Source organism: Passer montanus, unplaced genomic scaffold (genome assembly GCF_014805655.1).
Source record: "Passer montanus isolate IOZ18808 unplaced genomic scaffold, ASM1480565v1 scaffold33, whole genome shotgun sequence".
NCBI classification, from domain to species: domain Eukaryota; kingdom Metazoa; phylum Chordata; class Aves; order Passeriformes; family Passeridae; genus Passer; species Passer montanus.
In genome coordinates, this window is record NW_024368041.1 from 3,708,206 (window position 1) to 3,727,973 (window position 19,768).

The following is a 19,768-nucleotide window of genomic DNA, read 5'->3' on the forward strand; positions in this document are numbered from 1 at the left end:
GATGATGTCTCCATGGTGAAACCTGCAGATGAAACCTGGGTGACCTCCCTCTGCCTTTCCCTACCATGTTTAGAAAATGCTAGACAAGGTAAGGCAGTAAGGTAAGGCTCCACAACAACTGCACACATACCATGGATGCTGTAAGCAGGGCAGGGATTTTCCTTTGTGAGGGCAGGTCTGGATAAGTTACGTCCCAAACTTTTGTAAAGGGAAAGAAACCTGTGGGTTTTTTTACTGCAGCTGACTGCTAAAGCAATGCTGCTTTTTATGTCAACACACATTTTAGTAAATGTTAGTTTGTACTCTGTAGTGACAGGCTGTTTGCAGTAACCTTGGGAATACTGCTCTTATCTTGTATTTACACAACAAGTGCAAAGAAACGAGATTAGATATTTTTCCACAATGTTTAAAAAAACCTTTTTTCTCCTCTCTTGAACAAGGGCTGAACTTTAAACATTTCAAACACATTTCCCTCATTTGGAAGACGTACAGTTAACGGGGTATTAATCATTTACTGGCAGGTCTGTCCTGGTCAGGTTATACTTATATTTTCATGACTATACCATGTCTCTTAGGTCAAGTGCAACAGTGGTCTGAGACTGCAGTAAGGGAAATTGAAACTAGTCAAAAAACCGACCTTGACTAGGACCACATACAGGATAGACAGACAAGTACTGTGGCATTTCTCTGGGATACAGAAGGACTCTGGTAAGGAACCAGGCCTCCAAAAGCATTTTGATGCATGGGATTTGATAAAAAAACCAATTCAGCATTATGTACTGCCTCCAAAGGAAGGAAATTTTGCTTCTCTTGCCCTCCATTCAAATTTTATTTCAGCCACATGATTCTGAAGCTTTTGCTTTACAGAATTTACCTTGTGCTCTCCTGTCAGTGACAGCACTACCAGAAATTATTTCAAAATGTCACATACTAAGCCTGGCAGAGGAGTGCCGTGACCAGCTTTACAGGCCATACTATATGCATGCCCTTAAACAGAATATCCAACCTCTCCAGTTTCATCCATGCCTGTGGTAACAGCAGCCTCCCAGATGTGTTGTGAAGTTTCATTTGTCTCTCTGTGCCAAACCAGCTGCATAAACCCAGCTGCCCTAAGTGCCAAATTCTTTGGAAGAGCACTGTACTGGAGCAGAGAGGAAGTGGCAGCTCTGCAACACCCACACCCTCCCCTGCACTGGGAAAGCCCAACTGTATCCCTCTCTCACAAGGGAGAACAAGTGAATTTGCCCTTCTGTTGGTAGAGGTTTGCATGTTTTCTTAAAAAAAATATATAAAGGGGGAATTTTCTCAATTGCACTACAAGCAGTAGGAAAGCCCAACTTTATCCCTCTTTCACAAGGGAGAACAAGTGAATTTGCCCCTCTGTTGGTAGAGGTTTGCATGTTTTCTAAAAAAAATATATAAAGGGGGAATTTTCTCAATTGCACTGCAAGCAGTATCTCTTCTGTCTCCTGCAGAAAAGAGCCAAGGTGATCTGCACAGAAGTGTCATACAAATTTAGAGGTAGTTAAAAATGTTTGATGGGGATGCGAGACTGAAGGGAAGGATTGCTGCAACATCAGTTCCTGCCGCTACAATTTTTTTTTCTTTCAGTCAGGTCCTGCACTCTGTCCTCACTGTCCAAGATGGAAACTGCCCAAATTCCTTTTCTCTCCTGCAGCTAGAAACACCTTCACAGGGAACCCCCTTCAGCTTTCCTGAAAAGGTTTTTGCTTCCTGGCTGTGTGCAGGAATTAGAGAGCTATTTCACCTGTTGTACCTGACAGACAGATGTACAGGAAGAAACCAAATGCAAGGGAAACAGGGACTTCATAAACCTGCCATGCATGTGTATTTTCATTTGTAAAGTCTAAAAATCTTCACACGTTCAGCTGACCAACTGTTTACATGTAAAGCACTGAGAGATAAGGGATCATGCTGTGGAGCAGCCTCCAGGGACACAGCAAGATTGGCCTAATTACACATGGTTATTACTCACACTAAATCCATGTGAATTCTGGAGAAACCTTCACAAGATGGCACAGACCTGACAATTAAATATTTTCATTTTCTAGTTCATCTAGAGATGAAATTGCTTTATAACACAATGCAAACTGATCTGCTGTTACCAAACCAGAACCAACATTCAAAAAAGTGCAGAAACTGTTGAATATTGTACCTAACTCCATAATGAGGCTAAAGGCTGGACATGGAAAAGAGCAGCAGTAGAAGTCTCTAACCAAGAGAAACAGCAAGTAGAAAGTCTCTAACCAAGCTGTTAGCTGACCAGGACAGAACATAATCATAAGTCATTAAGTACCCTGGTACTGTCAGAACAGGATGGGGACTTTTCCTTTAATTTCACCATTATGACCATTGATGCTGGTCAGGTTACTTGACCTGCTTTCAGTGCTTATCTGTTAAGGATATGTGACTGTGGAAAAGGGGTTAAAAAAAGCAACAGTTTCCTGTAGCAGGGTTATTCTAGTTGCATAACTACATCTGAAGGATTTTTCCCAGAGCAAAAGGACTTTGCCAGGTGTGCAGGACACCACAGCTTTTGTCATTGTGGCAGTTGCTCAACTGAACTGCCTCTAATCCACTGAACATGCCTCAAATTTACATCACCAAGTGCAAACAGTAATTACCCAAATCCTCAAAAATAGTGTTTGCTTGACAGAAAAATTCAGCGCTTGTTCTCCTCAATGTACCTCTTGCTGAAGCCAGAGAAATAGCAAGAAAAGGCAACATGTAACAGAAACAAGTGGTATTTCATCTTTTCAAAATGGTCTAACAGCACTGGAAGGCAGAAGGCTTCCTTCCCTCTGGCCTAAGCTAACATTCACCCTGAAAACTACCAGAGGCAAATTACAAGTTTCCTTTAACATACCTGTTGTTCCTGCAGGGCTCATGTTCCTCAGAGAGATTTACAAGGCTTTAGTTTTTGTGTTGATAAGGCATCTTTCAATGGGAAAAGAACCCATGTCATGCACAGAAGTCACCACAAATATTTCTCAGCACAATTATTTCTGATAATGCAGTAAATAAAACAGCAACACCATGCAAGAACATGGAACCAAAGGCTGAAGAGAAGTAAATTATTAGTATTTACTGTCACAGTAAGAAACTCAGTCAAAAAATTGATGTTTCCCTATACACTAATCACCACTGTGTAATGAAACCAAGAGTTAAATTGTCCCTCCCAGCCATTTTCAGTCACTAATTACATTTCAGAAGCAAACTTCTCTGAACACAGTATTATTTTTCAGAGCTTAAATGTTCCTTTGGTATAAATTTAATGTTATTTTGGGAGAAAATAAAGTAATTACATAATTTGCTCAATTTGATTAAAAACCCAAAAACTCAGAGCAACAGATTAATGTCAAAGCAAAACAGCAGTGGTGGTCTTTAGTTTATTTTATGAACTACCACATTAAATCATCACTAAAGTTCATGTTGAAGGAATTAGGTCTTAAGAGAAAGTTCTTTTAAATCCAAAGGAAATACCCTTTGTAGTACATGTAAGAACATAAAGTTTATCATGGCAAAAAGCCCTGCTGAAAGCTTACAGGAAAATATTTCTGTGCTACCAGACAACCACAAGAGACAATTTTTAAGTTGCAAGAATAGGATGTTTCCCGTAGCTTTGTGCAGTTATTAGAATTTCCATCCTAATATTCTGGAGGTATTACAAAGTATTCAAGTTTCGCGCTTTATTAAATTAAACAGAATTAGGCAGACAGAATAATAAATTTTTGTCTGATTACAAGAACTTTATTATCTATGTCAACATGATTAATTCCAGTTTACTGCTTTCTCTTAGATGGATGCTACTGGGATGCAAGTTGCTGTTGCACTAGATTAATTTTACTTAGGAGAGCCTGGGTACTCATCTGTGTACATGGCTGAGATGCTTTCCAGCCCTTCCCTCTTCCCTTCAGCAACTGCAGTCCTCAAGGAGAAAAATGACACAACTTCATAGAGAGAGGGAAATGTGTAAGCCCAAATGAAGGCTTTACAATAATGTCATTAGTGGGTTCAGCCTCAAAGGCATTCTAAACAATAATTTCTCTTTTACATCATCTAGGTACACTAACACTAATGCTCCATAACATATGACTTCTATAAAAAATCCTTTCCACAGTTCGGAAGCAGAGCCAAGTGATGTCAGGCATGGGGTACCCCTGCTAGCTCATGGCAGCAAGCATCCTCCCATTCCAGCTCTCCCCCTATAGCAAAGCCTAACCAGTAATGACTGCTGTGGGTGTCTTTTTTTTTGTGTCATTGCAGAGTACTAGGGCAGGGCACCTGGGCCCCTGGCACTCCTCTTACCAGAAAACCTAAGCTCTTGAGAAGGGCTCTACCCAGTAAGAGATCTGTCAGCACTCAGCTGCCCGCAAGCCCCTCTGAACATCCCTGTGAAAGGAAATCAAAACACATTAAAAAAACTGAATGTGTGGTTTATTATATTTAAGATGCTATTTGCCTATAGTGTTTAAATATCTCTGTCACACAGTTATCAGTAAATGAGTGTAATTTTACATGTTCAGTATTTTGATACACAGTACAGGACTACAAGTGTGGTAAAGGAGCATGAGAAATTAATATTTCCTTGATGCACGCATCAAACCTTGCAGCACCACTTAAAAGCTCAGAGTAAGGACTCAAAATGCAGTATTACAAGCACTACTAAATCAACCAAGAGACATACCTATATTAAACATTAAGAGAAACAAAACAAATGACACAAAGGTTTAACATTTAAGATTTGATACAGGATTAAAATACTAATATTTTTAATGTCCTGGCTTCAAATTAATAAATATAAAAACAATATAAAAATATACACCAGTTGATAAAAGGATGCACTGAGTAAGGTTAGAAAGCTAAATTTCACTTTCAAACGTATGCAGGTATGTCTTTAGGGAGAGGATTTCTGTGTAGCTGCGGCTGGTCTTTCGGAAGAAGTCCAAGCTAGTGAGCTGTTCAATGTCACGGACACGCGCAGTGTGCATCTTAAGGAGATCTTCAACCCACTTTGACTCATCCTCTGAGCTCTGGAGAAAAAAAAAAACAAACATTTATCACAAGTCTTGTCAAAAATTTTGTCCAAAAGCAAATGCAACTTGTCTACACATTTGTTCCAGATCTAAAGAATCTCTGTGCCTTATTCAAAAATTAATAAGGTAAATGAATTCCAAGAAAATAAATTTGACACCGTAAAATGTAAGATGAATCCTGCAGTTTTATTTCATTACCCCACTTATGATGGGGTTGACACAAAGACCATAATCATCTGGAAAAAGCTAGCCTCAAGCTTCAGGTGTTTCAGAAGAACAGCTATAGGTTTTTAGATGATCCACTGGTCACTCCATGTTTTTCTATCTCACAGAAGGAACTCCATATTAATCACTTTTGATTTACCAAAGCCCAAGCTCTAGGCTGTTTGACTTTGAATTCTACGCCTACACATTATTCTCAATTGACCATCACAATATCTAACACAGTAATATTTTAGTATTTCCATTTTACTTTTAGGGGACCTTTACAACTCATTACACAGCTGAGACAATGGTTTATGTAGGTACCTAAAAACTCCTGTGATTGGAACATACATATTATTCACTGATAGAAAAATGAATTTCACCAAGTGCTTCCTGATACAAAGAAAAAAAAAATCAGGAAGGTCATGCTGCCAGAGTGTTTGGGGTCAGGTTGTGTTCTCTTAGGGGACAGCTGCTGCCTCATGCCTTGTGCCAGCACCAGCACATGTTGGAGTCATCCACAAACTAAAGCAACTTGCAAACACACCAGAAAATCAGCCCTGCAAAACACTGCAGTGACTGGCTGTTTGTGTGCCTTAACCAACATGAGCCACGAGCATTGCACCCAGGCCTGGGGAAGGCACAACAGGGTCCAGACATGGGAAAAGGACAAAGCAAACAGGACTTTTCCCCCTTTGGCCCCTCTGGCTGGTACCTGTACACCACTGCTGGGGAAGAAAGGAACGGTGGGCTGTATCTTGGGTATTTAGACTTCATGTGTGTGACTATTCCTGAAATGAACCTTTTTCCTGACTGTCTCAGCAATGTCCCCCTACCAAATGGTCCTCTCATAGATCAAGACTAAACTCCAGCAATGCCAGAACCTATCCAGTGCAGTAGCTGAGCCACAGAGCAAGAAGTGGGTCACTGACAAAAGGCAGGGGGGTGAGGTGATCGTTTGCACAGAGAGGACACGAAGTCCCAGACAGATCACAGCTGGCTGCTCTAAAGCAAACGTCCGTGACCTAGTCAGAACCTGTTTGGTTCAAAGCTCTCAGCCCCAAACCAGCTTTCCTGTCCTACCACTAACAACCTGAGCACCAAAACCAGGTCTGGAACAAGAAAAGAGAGATGCAAATTAAGAGAGAAGAGGAGGGAGTGCGTCCTGCTCACTCCCTTTTGCCTGCAGTGCCGTGCTCTGGGGATGCCACCTGGCAGCCTGCAGCCACAGGAAGCCCCTGCTCAGCCTCCAGCCTGGCAACCAGGAGTTTGCAAACAGGCCTCAGCAGGGCTGCCAGCCCAAATGCAGCCACTGTGACATTTCTGCTTTCTTCAGGCCTTTCTTCTGAGCAGGAAATCGGCAGAGCTCAAAAGAAAGTTATGAGCGAGCTACAAAGTTCACTTGAATATAAGCATTTTGCAAAAGATCTGCAAAATGAATAAATCACAGGATGGGGAGGCTTGTTTAACCTAGTTCAGCAAGATAGCACTTGCATGACTCCAGAAAATCAATCAACTGATCTATTTTATTTTTTCCAACACACAACCTGCCCATGAAGCCTCATGCCCACCTACAAGGATTTTAAATATAGTGATCAACTAACATAGTTGATCACAAGTTGAACATTGTTATATTACCATATAACAATGAATGAAGTGTATACATTTTAAATGACAGCTTTCTCCAGCTTTAGTGCTTAGTCTCACCTCAAAAATAAGGAGAGTTTTAGAAGGAAAAGCAACAATTAAAAACATGGAGATAAATAGGAAGAGGTGATCAATTATGAGGCTAACACAAAATCCAGTGGAAAAAATACCATATATTCTGCACAAGAATCTCTCTGAATATCAACTGGAAAGCTGAACATGATGCGTGTAGACAGGTGGGTAAGGAACTGACTTATGCAAAGAAACTTAAATGTTTTGCTGAAAGACAAACAGTGGCCTGGAGGAATTTTCTGGTAGTTTCTAGGGTTCCTTCAACTTTGGTCTTCGTTGACTTAGATTTTTTGTAATGTTTTCACACTTGCTTCTTGTGCCAAGGTCATTAGTTGCTAGCAAAACCCCCTACAGCTGGGAACTCCTGTCAGTGCAGAGGAAGACAGGAATAGCACAGTGGAGCGTGCAGATGCAGGAGCTCTCAGGACAGAATGGAATTGGGTTATCCAAATTGACAGGCAGAAGAGAAGGACCAGAGTGTACCAGTTGTGCATGAATGTGGGCCACTATTATAACACAGCTATGGAAAAAGCAAATTATAGGTAGTATCAGAGGAGTTGTGTCCAGTGGAAAGAAAACCATTTTCATTTTGAGATCTAAGCTGCAGTACTTATCATTCATGAAAAAAAGATTAGACTGGATGAAATGTGTAGGAAGTCTCTTCTACCAACAGTCTCATCCTCTCTTACAAGAGCAAAAAAGATCCTGGGTCTTCTATGAATAGAGGGAAGTTATTTGCCTTGAGATTCATCATAAATCATCTCTAGGGTAAATCCCAGAGAAGGGCTATTTAAGACATAGAAAAATGTTGACATAAGAATAAACGGGCATAACCTCACCATGAATAAACACCGCTTAGAAAAGGAACAAATTCAGATGAGAAGAGTGGTGGTGTTCTTCAACAGCTGTGTGAAGAGAATGTGTGTACAGCTAGAGCAGAGCACAGGGAAAGCTAATATTTCTTCAAATCTTAAAAGAAAACGGTGGAAAGGGTAAGGTAAAATCCCTATATTATCCCACACATTTCATCCATGAAGTATGGTGAGGTTTTACACAATCACTTCTTTGAACAAATAAGATGGAACACCATGTGCAAAAGCAAGGCTGATGATGGATTTCAATAGCAGAAATTTGCCTAACTGTATTTTCATTCAAGAGCAACATTTAAATATTTTGGAGTGGTTCTTTGCTATATAAAAGGCATGGGCCAATATCTGCTAATGACCTTGCAGAAGCACTGAAGATTCTCTCAAACTGTAAATACATACACTATATGTATTTGCAAGTAAGCATGACTTACAGAGAAAGGTGGTTTGAAATGAAAGAAATCAAATGGCTGGTTTGAAATATAAGAAATCAAAGACTAAAAGAGACCATTATTGTAAAGACATCATAAAAAATATTGCAGCTTTTTAAGAGAACTATAACACACAATATAAGGAGGAAAAAATAGATTACTTTGTCATAAGATTACATATGGGCAGAGTTGCAGCACAGAGACACTAATAACTACCAAAATAGTAATTTCCACATCACTAACTGGATCTTGATTCAGAGAAAAGCAGTCCAGGAAAAAGCCGCAATGCAATATATGTAGGACTTCCGAAGACTTCTGGTGAAAGACATCTCTGCCCAAAACAGTTGATATCCAAACAGGGCCAGACCTGCTCAAGAGAGAGGGATACTTCTCTAAAAGCATGGGCCCTGAAAGCAAGCAATGTTTGATGAATGAAAAAGAATCAGTGTTCAAGGTCAATTGTGCTGGTTGGAATAGTTGGAGTAACTATTTCTGCTTGTAGCTGGAACAGGAATTTTAACTTTTTTTTGCCAATACAAAATTTATAACATTAATGCATTCTTTCAGGAAACGGTTATTTGATGAGTGAGAAAGAAACAGTGTTCCAGGTGAATTGTGTACAGAGTTGAAATGACTATTTCTGCCTGTAGCTGGAATAGGAGTCTTAACTTTTTTGCCAATACAAAATTCATAACATTAATGTGTTCATTCAGGAAACAGTCTCCTGGCAGCCCATAGTGAAGTGTCTGTGTGCAGGAATCCACACAGCTGTGTAATGGGAGAACAAGTTCAGGCGGAAGGACAAGTCTAAATACAGCTGCCTGGGAGCTCTGCTGTCCTTGCAGAGTGCCAGAGCCCACGGGGGACCCAACACCCTCCTGCCACACCATCAGCTGCCAAGTGTGCACTTTCTGCAGTGCTGGCCAGACCAAAGCCTTCATTAAGATTCCTACAGTAGAGGATCTTGCATCCTAATGGAAGATAGAAAAGACACCAGGAGGGTATTTGGCCATCTCTGTAATAAGAAGCCAAACGTTTCCCTTGAATCAAGGTGTTCTGGAAGCAGCAAGAATTGGCACTCTACCCTTGGCAGGTTATAGCATATACTTTCAATACTGTGTGGGTTGGATGTAATCATGCTGACTGATGCACCCAGACTGCTGTAGCAGACAGATTGCATTGTATCTGCAAATGGAAACTGACCTCCATAAAAAACATCAGGCTGGGTGCCAGCCCAGTATGTTTATACACTCAGCCTCCCCCCAGTCTGCTCTGACAAAATGTAGAATCCTACAGGCAAAAAACAATACTGCCAACCTACTGTATGTCAGTTCTTCCAGACAATTTTAGGTGCAGTAATAATTCCATACTTTTGCTGCTATCATGGAGGACTGCTTTTGTCTAATGAGCTACTGCCACTTCAACAGAGGCACAACCCTGTGCTTCCCATTCCACACATTAGTGAATGCTTGCTCCTAATTGTAACTTCCACATGTCTCAGGGACATGTTTACCATGGGCTGCAGCAGTGCAGCTGAACTTACATTGCAGCTCTCATCGTTGTCAGGCCGGTGGGGAAGGATGTATGAGAGAACAGAGAGTGGTCCATCACACTTGTCAGCTGGCTGAGTGAAATCTAAGCAGCTGGTTATGATGGCATAGTAATGCGTCGGAACAGGGATTGCACTGCCTTCCACAAACCTGGGGGAATAAAGCAAATATTTATCCACAAGGGATGAACTTGTTTGGAAGAAGGTTACACAAATGACATGGTCTTTCCTCTCCTACGTGTGAGGACGCACATACATTGTTGAAATGTGTTTGATTCCTGAACATTACTGAAAGTGAGCATCCAATCAGCTCACACTGTTCTACCGAAATACCTCATGCAGTGCTGAAAGGCTTCTTCAGTTCAGAGACATAGAGAGAACGCATTACTGAATTAACAAAAGACTTGAGCATATAACTCAACAGCACAGCTCCTCCTCCTTCTTAAATTCTCCATTAGTAAGGAGAATTTTAGGGACAATAGACTATGTGGAACCAAATTCAACTTCGTCTTGAGGATGAAAACAATTTCAAAGTCAAGGTGAACAGTTAACTGTTGAATTGTCAAATCCTTATTTTAACCACTGTCCTACCTACATGGGCATTCAGAAAGAGCTAGAAAATTATGTCTCCTCACAAAAAATTAAATAATGTGCAGATAATTAATTGTTTAAGATAAAGTCATCACTAAGAGAAGCAACAGCAAAGCAATTTAAAGACAAATTCTTACTGTTTTATTTTGTCAGGTGTGTCATGTAAGCCATCATAGTCATAGTCAAAGATTGGTCCACTTATAACATTGACTCCATTTCGTTCAGTGGCATATCGCTTCACCAAAACCCTTTGGAAATAGTTCCATACCTCTGTGGGGGGAAAAAAAACAAAACCAAAAACAAACAAACCAACCAATCAACCAAAAGTAATAAAAAAAACCCCAAAACCAAAACAAACAAAAAATACCCAACCAAACAAAAACTCCACAATACACCAACATTTGGATAAATCAAAACATGTCAAGATTATAAAGTTTTTTCTTCCCCAAGATAAAAATCCAGAGGATATTATTCATATGACAGTAGGGGAAATGAAAGACTAAGCATTACAGAGTTACTGCAGCTTCATTCCGTTTTGTCAACAAAGCCTATTCAGACTTTGTTCTCTGTTGATTTTTTCCCCCAACCAGTGATAAAGGAAATACATGCTACTACTCCCAGGACAGCATTGCCATAGGCCTTGCACAGAGATTCTGCTGCTCCTTCTCAAGCTGTAAAAGCAGCTATTCACAGGTTTTTGATATCTCTTTAAACACTGCCTTTGTTTTTGTTTGCTTACAGAGAACTGTGCTGAGGTGGTGTGTTTAGGGGGTTTTTATTAATCTTAAAAAGCATACAGTACAGTAATTTAAGTCTAAACCCAAACATTTTAAAAGAAAGAGAAATGCAAATTCATTCAGTTAAATTCTCCTTTGATATAAAATGTTTAACTTCTAAACTAGGTGCCATCAAGGATGACCACAGTCATGTCATTGCAGCAACCTTTGGGAAGAGCATGATAGACTCTCTCCCACCATGTCCTCATGAAAAAGTTAAGATTCTTGCAGAGATGGGAAACACACTAGAACCTCCAGTGCTATTATTCTTTTCTTCTTTTCCTTTCTATTTTAACTAACAGAAGTGTGGGTTAACCACCTTTCTCAGACTTTCAAGAGTTCAACTCTTGTCTTGCCAGCTCAGACCTTTAAGTCCATGGTTCCCTGCAGCTGGTGGCAGTGACAGCCTTAGAAAGCCCCCTTGAACTCCTTGTTCTAACACTGCACATGCAGTGGCACATGCAGTCCCAACTGGGGCTGATGCCCAGAGCCCCACCAGCAGTGGTTTAACAAGAACCCCAGCCTAATCACTTGGCAATCCCACTCCTCCAGCTGCTCACTCCTCCGTTGCACATGCTTTATCAATAAACACAGTCCGAAAAAGAAAAACACCCTCCTGTCCCACTGACTCAAGTTTTGTATCTAAATCAGACTGCAGCTCCACTTCCCACTGCAACCACCTAGAGAGCAACACCAGGGCAATGAGGGGCCAGCCCAAGGATATAATTTTTGGAACTCCAGCAAAGCAGGAGCTGCTTAAGCCAGTCTCACTATAGAAAAAATGGACACAGAACTACTGCCAGCGGGGATAGAATGGGACAGTGAATTATAAACACAAAGCAGAGCAGGGGGGCTCTGCAGCCAGCACTGCCACCACAGCATAGCACTGCCACCTCCTATTTTACCTGTCATGGAAAAAGATCCATATAATAAGCTTATACTTGGCTCTCGGCACTGCAACCTGTACACATGGAGTGGTTTGTAATTCCCCAGGAATGACATTAGTACCAGAATTTTTTGTAAGGAATCTTTCACCCACATGTGATGAAGAAGGCCACTAGACAAAATGAGCTGCTAGAGGTGGGTTGTTCTCCTGTGATTAGCATTTCAGCCAAATACTATGATTAACATTAACATTAAGAGCATTTTTATGAAGTGATTCAGGAGTGGGAAATTCCCAATAATTTTTCACTCTTTAATCAGTCAAGTGCTTTTGCTCAAATTTCCAGCAAACATCACCACTTGGTCCTACACAGAGGTTTTTCAGTTAAAAACACTCATTTCTGGTTAAAAAGGAAAAGGCTCCCATAGGCTTTGATGTTTATCCAAACCTCTCTGGCCTAAAATCTGAATTGGAAATCTCACAACAGGCTCTTGAGATTCTTCCAAGTCTTGTCAATCCCTGCCAAGCCAAAAATGCCACCAGAATAGCCTGATGGTTTTCCTACCTCTTGGCAAGACCAGAGAGAAAAGGGATGTGCAGACAAAAGAAATGTTAGTAATATAACCCTGCAGCACTGAAAGTTTCAGTCAGGTTTAAATCATCCCTCATTTTCCATAAATTGGTTTTCTCGTCTTCTTCTTCTTTTTTTTTTTTTTTTAATAGGTAATAAATATGTTCAGTCTCCCTTTAAGGGCATGGATAGAAAAATAAAATATAATCACTTGTCCCTGAACTACAAAATACCAAGGGCACATTCCCAGGCTTATGCACACTCCCAGGCTCCAGTTGTTGTCTAAGTATGTTCTGCACTAGCTTGGGCTACAGAGAATCTGAATGGTCTTACAGAATGTGAATTACTGTGGCATAAAGCACAACTGCAGACCCACAGCACAGCTGTGCCCTTACATTAACCCAGCACCAAGGAAAACAAATCTTTCTTAAAACTTAAGCCTCTCTTGTGCTAATCTGCCTGCCCATTCCAAGGACTATACAAGTGCCCACAGGTACTAGCTGCCAGCTACAGGTAACAGAATTTAATGTTCTAAATTTCTCCTATCAATTCATTCCATAATCCAACACAAAGTTAAAAAAGAGAGCTTCCTGGTAAAGAGAAGCATAGTCATGGAAAGAGCACTTACTTTTGAAGGCAGGATACATTGGAATGATATTTGTTATTAGAAAAGCATCATATTTTGCTTCTGCAGAGGAACTTAATTCTGAAAACAGAGAAACAGAAAAATATTAATAATATGAAAGAGGAGAATTTCAGAGAATACAAAAATGTTTTGAAAATGGCTTCAGAGATTAACCAAAGGGAATATTGTAATCTAAACAACAATCTGATTGTTATATTCAGAAGTGCACACTACATACACAAAATATGTCTTTAATGTCACAGCTGATGATGGAAAGGAAGAATTTTATCTTTGCTTCAACTGTCAATCAGTTCAAAATATTTTCATATAGCTTATCTATTTTTGCTGTCTTAAAAGGCAGAAAGTTTTGCAGAGTTTTATAAAAGACGCCAACAATTTCTTGGGAGAGAATTCTTGGGATTATCTTCTAGCTCTGAGCGAGCCTCTGCACCAGTAAGTCCATTTCAGAAATCCACCATAAAACATTTCAGCCACTGAGTGAGGAAGACAGAGCAATGAAGTTCAAAACTGCGAGTCAGTTGTGCCCCTTCAACATTTACTAATCTCAGAAGATCACAGATGTAATACTGAAGAAAAGCAAGTGAATGAGGAGAATTGAGGATGCCTTTTTTACACAGGTTTTCTACTACCACTATTCTATAGGGTCGTAGAAACTTTTACAGTATGCAAGAGTCTAATTTGGATTTATAAATTAAAAATATGTTTATCTTACTGGTGTTTGACATCAAAATTAGTCTGTTTATATCTGATGGGGTTTGCCTGAAATATGTTCACACCAAAGTTTTCCCTAACAACACAAGAAAATTACAAAATCCCTAGGTACAAAAAGCTATCTAAACTTACGAGGAGGAAAAAGGAATCCATAGGAGAGCTGCTTGTCGCCTCTGTAGGCAGCACAGCTCTGGCTGTTTCCTGGAGAAATGCGGAGGTCGGGCCTCACACAGCTGGCCAGGTGCTCCGGGACACCCGATACCTCTGCCTGCATTGAGGAACATGACACAACAAAAAATGTACTTTCAGCTTTTACAGATAAAAGGAAAGTAGGTCATACTGTGGACAGGCTACACAGAAGGCCTTGCATGCAGTAAAATAAACCACTTGGCTGTACCACCAAATCCTGCTCCTGCATTGCTGCACAGCTCCTTCTTCAGGGAGCAGAAATCCCCATGGGAGAAAATTCAAACCAACTCATCACTCATAATAAAACAAACCCCCATAGAAAAAAACTTAAAAATAACACAGGAGAAGACATACACAACCCTTCCCCTTAAAACTATTCTCTCATGAAGGAAGTAACAGAATTTAGGCATGGTTTACAATGTACTTTGACATAATTTCTCTTGGGAAGATTTCTCACCAGAAAAATTTCCTGGGGAAAGGAAATTTTAGGACTTCAAGAACACATATACCAAAGAAATTTTCCCAAAATTTTTTGCCAAGTGCATTTCAAGAGTAGAGAGAACACTAACCTGTTTGGAAATAGTGTAGGATGTCCACAGAGGCATCAGGAATGTTTCACTATAGCCACTTTCAAAGTCGTGGTGATGCAAGATATTGTATTTTGTGCGGTACAGTACTGCAGGGCGTCCATATAAAAGATGCTTGTCTAAAAATCAAAAGAAATTACATTTACATTTATTACTGAAAATCTTATAGATGAAAAAAAAAAAAAAGGGAGACTGGCTTTCCATCAGATGTTGATTTTTTCAGTGATAATTAATGGGATACTGACCCCGAATAACTACTAAGGAAATCTTTGGACAGAGAGAGAACAAGAAGTCTTCAACTGTTCTGGCTGTGATCCCCGTTCCAGGTTCACAAACACCTTTAGGGATTAAAAGTCCCTTCTACACTTGAAAGCTTGTTTGTGTCACAGGATGGAAAGAGGGTGTTTTTTCAAAAAACTGCAGACTCTTCAACGACCTTTGTGTCCACATGTCATTCACACAAGAAGTGATAAGCACTTTCTTTTCATAGCTTTAAATCAGTCCCCAGTCTATCATTCCTGCCACTCTTCAGTAGACTTTCTCTCCTTCCTATGTTTTCTGTAATGATTGTCTCAGAAGGGAGTCAAAAGTGGTCACTCAGAGTAGTTTTTTCCCACTTAACTGATATAGATTTGTTCTGAAGATTGATGTGCTATTTTTTGTCTGTAATATCAAAGAAACAAACTAATAAAAAAACCTTTTCCTAACTTGGGCTACAAAATGACACCACCAGCTCTGTAAAAACAGCCCTTCTGTCTTGGTGATATGTTATGGTTAAATGTCCTTAGATAACTCTGACAAGCTTGCTTACAAAAAAACAAAAACATTGAAAGGGATAGAAGAAAAATAAATTTCCTGGATAATCTTGCATTGTCCCGTACAGTCCATTGAATTTGATAACCTTTTGGCAAACACACTTGGCTTGCTTTTGGAAATTAAAACATAGAAACAAGGAAAGTGGCCTAACACAGTTCCCAGACGGGCATTTAACCTGAAGGAAAAGGGCATGTTTTATTAGTGCTTGGGTACAAACAGAGGATGTTTTTATAGGGCACAAGGAAAAAAGTAGGAAATGCCTAGTCTAAGGATAAAGATGATAAACTTGCTTATTCAAGAGAAGCTGAAGTCATCTTTTTCTTCTCCCTGTGAATATCAACATGGTGCACCATGTTGTAAAGTGCACCATGAAGGAAAACAAAACTTGCATGAAGCACAACTGCCTGTTTAAATAAGGACATATCATGCTATTTAGCAGAGAACTGATAAATGAGCAAATGCAACTGGTTTAAATGCTTACATCTTAGCATACACCAAAAATACTATTTTTATATTACTGCAGTGAAGAAGAATGAAAACCAGAAACCAAAATAAGTATGTTGAGATTTGGACTACAACGGTGAGGGTGTTTTTTCCTGATGCCATGAAGTGCCACAGTGAAGAGTAGCTCTTCATTAATTGGGAAAATCAGTATAACAAGATGAAAGCTGCAGAAAGGCAATTTAACTCACAAAGAAGAGGACTGTGGTCACCTTTAGAAACTAAAGGATAGGCTGCATTGCCTGTTCACAACAGAGAAATTGAAAATACTTTCATAAGAGAATTAAAACAAATCTCCTTAATCATCTGAACAACGCAATTTGAGGCATCTCAAAAAATCTATGCCTAAACTGAAAGCTTCGGAATTTGCTAATTTGGACGATTGTTATGGTAAGGGAAATGCTGTGAATTGTTATGCTGTACTCGATCACCACTGTGAGAAGGGAAACTCTGCTTTGGTGAGCCTTTCAGTCAGTAGTGCTGCTCAGAAAAGCAGCTCCCATCCCTTCTCCTCTGTTCTTATTGCCCCACTTAAACCTAGACCATGGCCCTGATGCAGCTGAGAGTGCAGCCACACAGAAGTCAGTGCTGGCACACCGCAGGAACTACTGGCCAGGAGAGCTGGGAATGCTTTCTCCTGGGAGAGGAACAGAATTGCACTGAGCAGCCTGAACTAGCAGAGCAATTGTTTCACTGTGTAACCTGCTCCCCAAGAGCCAAGCATTAAGACTCACTCATGGATTGTTAAAGCAGCTGTAGCATCCTTTCTAGGTGAAACCTAAGCCTGGATAACTATGGTAAAACCCAGACTGCAAATGCAGTCTGGTTTCTTCCCCATTTACAGCCTGTAGCTGAACAGAGTACTGCCTCATGCACCCTCTCCTTTCCTCTTGTCTCTGCCTTCACATCTGGGCTTAAAACTTCTAGAAGTGATGGAATGGAAGAGCTAAAACTCAAATTACTTTGAACAATACTTTAGTCCTGGTTCATCAAAAGGTACTGTGTACTTTCTCAAGGGAGCAGCACTTCACCTTGCCCACGAATCTCATGTGTGTCTGTGGGCTACCTTGACAAGTACTCAAAAAGACAGTTTACTACACATTAATTAAACCACACCACAAGTTGCCCTGGTATTAACGATGAAAAGTAATTTACAAAAGAAAATTAAATCAGCTTTCATTAACTGAGGCACCAGGCTCTTACCTTCTGTTCCTTTTACATGAAAGCGCTTGTTGAGTTCATCCAGCTTGTTCTTCTCAAGAACAGAAAAAAAGGAATGAGATTAGGACCACTGGATCTTGTTTTACTAGCATCTAACAAAACAAAACTAGTGCTATAAGACAGTGAGCATTTTCCTGTCTCCTCTTTCACAAAAACATGTAATTTTTTCCAAGGGGGCACAAAGACTTCACAGGAGGGACCTGGGGAATTCTTACAGATCAAACCCTCTCAAAAGAAATAAAATGGCTACAACTTTACCAAAAATACCACTAATAGTGGAGGCTTCCACAGATCCTACACACCTACCTTATCATCACATGTACATCCTATATCAAAATCTGACGCAGAAGGTAGAGCTACAGGATACAGTGGTTTAGCAACTTCATCTGGCACAGTTGGTTTGTAAACATTGGCTCTCAGCAGGTGATTTAAACTTCCATGGGTGCCATTATTGGGAGCAGGCTTTAATCCAAGCAGATCTATGAAAGCACCAAGGAAAAATGAATGGTGGCTCCAAACATATATTCAAGTGCAGCTCTATCGAGCCAACATGTTTCTTAGTAATACTGTTTACACTCACAGCATGTTAGTAAAAGCTTTTAATGTAATAAAAACAGCTATTTTTTTTGTCCTAATCATAAAACTGTACATGTTGCATGAATACTGTCTTTGGCTTTATGACAAAACATTAATTTACATCAAGACAGTGGAAAAGTTTAAAACTGGACAAAGTTTTATTATAACTACTCCTTCAGCTTCCAGTGCAAACCTATGGTTCATGTGCTGACCTCACACCAAGCATCTGCAACACAGTGATTTCTAAATAAGGGCTAACTACTCTTTAGGTATTACATGTTTGGGGTAAAAAAAAGTAAATTACATCTTTGAAACACCTTAAAGTTTTATTGTGAATTACACCTTGAAAGTTTTATTGTTCTAGAAAATCAGTACTAAAGAAAGGACCCTAATGAATATCTGTATACATCATCAGATTCTTCTTCACAGCTTCACTACAAATTCAGGAAACATAAGCAAGCAAGGAAATGCCACAGAAAACTAAGTGATCAACCTGAACTGCTGCATGAGAACTGCAGATACAGAAGCAGTCTCTGAACAGAAATCTCCTTCCTAAACAACTGAGATGTGGACACCACACATTGTAGGGATGTCCATTTGATCTCTATCAAGCTGCAAACACCAAAACTATAGTAACCCCCTTCACTGGCCAGCTCCAGAGCAAGCTGAGACCCCTGAGAAATGCCTTCAGCCCTCCTGGCAAGTGCTTGGGAAAGGGGGACTAGGGAAAAAAAACACTGAGAGGAAGTCAGGGCATAAGCTCATGCTTAAATGTGCCTAAATGAAGCCCTGTTAAAATAAGTGGCTGCTTTTACAACTTCTTAAGCAGGCAGCTTACCACACATGACGTTGTAAAGTTCAATGTTTTCAAAAGGAGGCACTTTTGTCTTGTACTTGAAGGTAGGGCCATAACCTATAAAGACAGTCTTTAAAAAAAGAAAAAAAAAGAATATGAAAGAAGAGCATCAAAATTTAGGGGGTTTTCACTGAATATTTACATTTCAGAGACCTTCAATGACCCTCCCAGACATTGTTCATACCTGCATGCTGTTTATCTTGTTGTCATAGCCATGGTCTCCATGAAAGAAACATTTTCCTGTTGGTTTCTTGTAAACATCCATGGCTTTCCTAAATTGAAAAAGCATTAGAAATTCTCCTCAAAGGTGGCTGACCTGACAATATCCTTCTGGGCAGGGGGGATAAGGATACAGGGCAATGCATTGTAATAATTTATCTTTCATGAGGAGCAGTAGTAGGGACTTGCAGGCTTATTCAGCATCCTCAGGGTTTCTCCCTCTACTCCCACTCTAAGAAACAACTCTTATTATTGATAAAATATCAATAAATAAAGTATCAAAATAAAGTATCTATTATTATCTCAGATTTTCTCATATTACAATCTCCTGCAGACTGGAGGTGTTGGACCTCCAGTCCAACAGAGGCTGCTCAGAAAGCACTTTTGTGACGTTACAATGCTGCAAATGTCGTACAATGCTATAAAGTGCTTTCACCTGTTTGCCTTCAGCCCAATAAACAAAAATGGATAGCAGAAAAAAAGCTGAAAAAAGAAAGATCTTCACGAAGACAAATAGCTGGGAAAATAAGTGCTGCACCATAGGAATGCTAATTATCAGCTTGTCATTGAGATGGGGCTTTTTACAAAATACGTGGAAAAATAAGTATTGTGTAATTGGAATTATAATCACCAGCTTATTTCAGAGTACTTCTATACAGTTTTATATGGCCATGTGCAGGGAATACATGCAGAGAACCACATTATCCTACAAATTAATTTCTTCATCTGCAATAAAATAATGCTCAGTCAAAGTTTGATTTTGGCCTCATAAATTACTAGAGTTACAGCAACTAGAGCT

The 19,768-nt window shown here is 39.9% G+C and overlaps 1 protein-coding gene across 9 annotated transcripts in view; it reads right to left on the bottom strand.

Annotated features, from left to right (window-relative positions):
* Window positions 1-3,396: 3,396 nt before the first annotated feature.
* The window catches only part of ENPP2 (ectonucleotide pyrophosphatase/phosphodiesterase 2), a 72,627-nt gene continuing 56,255 nt past the window's right edge, over window positions 3,397-19,768 (bottom strand). For 6 of the 9 annotated variants that reach the window (XM_039715455.1, XM_039715461.1, XM_039715463.1 and 3 more), the window contains 10 exons: window positions 18,935-19,022; window positions 18,733-18,820; window positions 17,625-17,797; window positions 17,301-17,352; window positions 14,763-14,899; window positions 14,137-14,272; window positions 13,276-13,353; window positions 10,555-10,687; window positions 9,821-9,977; window positions 3,397-5,054 (listed from right to left, as the gene is read on the bottom strand). In XM_039715455.1, the coding sequence (XP_039571389.1) occupies window positions 4,884-5,054; window positions 9,821-9,977; window positions 10,555-10,687; window positions 13,276-13,353; window positions 14,137-14,272; window positions 14,763-14,899; window positions 17,301-17,352; window positions 17,625-17,797; window positions 18,733-18,820; window positions 18,935-19,022 (1,213 nt within the window). In that variant the 3' untranslated portion in view covers window positions 3,397-4,883. The remainder of the gene's footprint in view (window positions 5,055-9,820; window positions 9,978-10,554; window positions 10,688-13,275; window positions 13,354-14,136; window positions 14,273-14,762; window positions 14,900-17,300; window positions 17,353-17,624; window positions 17,798-18,732; window positions 18,821-18,934; window positions 19,023-19,768) is intronic. The other 3 variants (XM_039715460.1, XM_039715457.1, XM_039715464.1) reach the window with 2 other exon arrangements.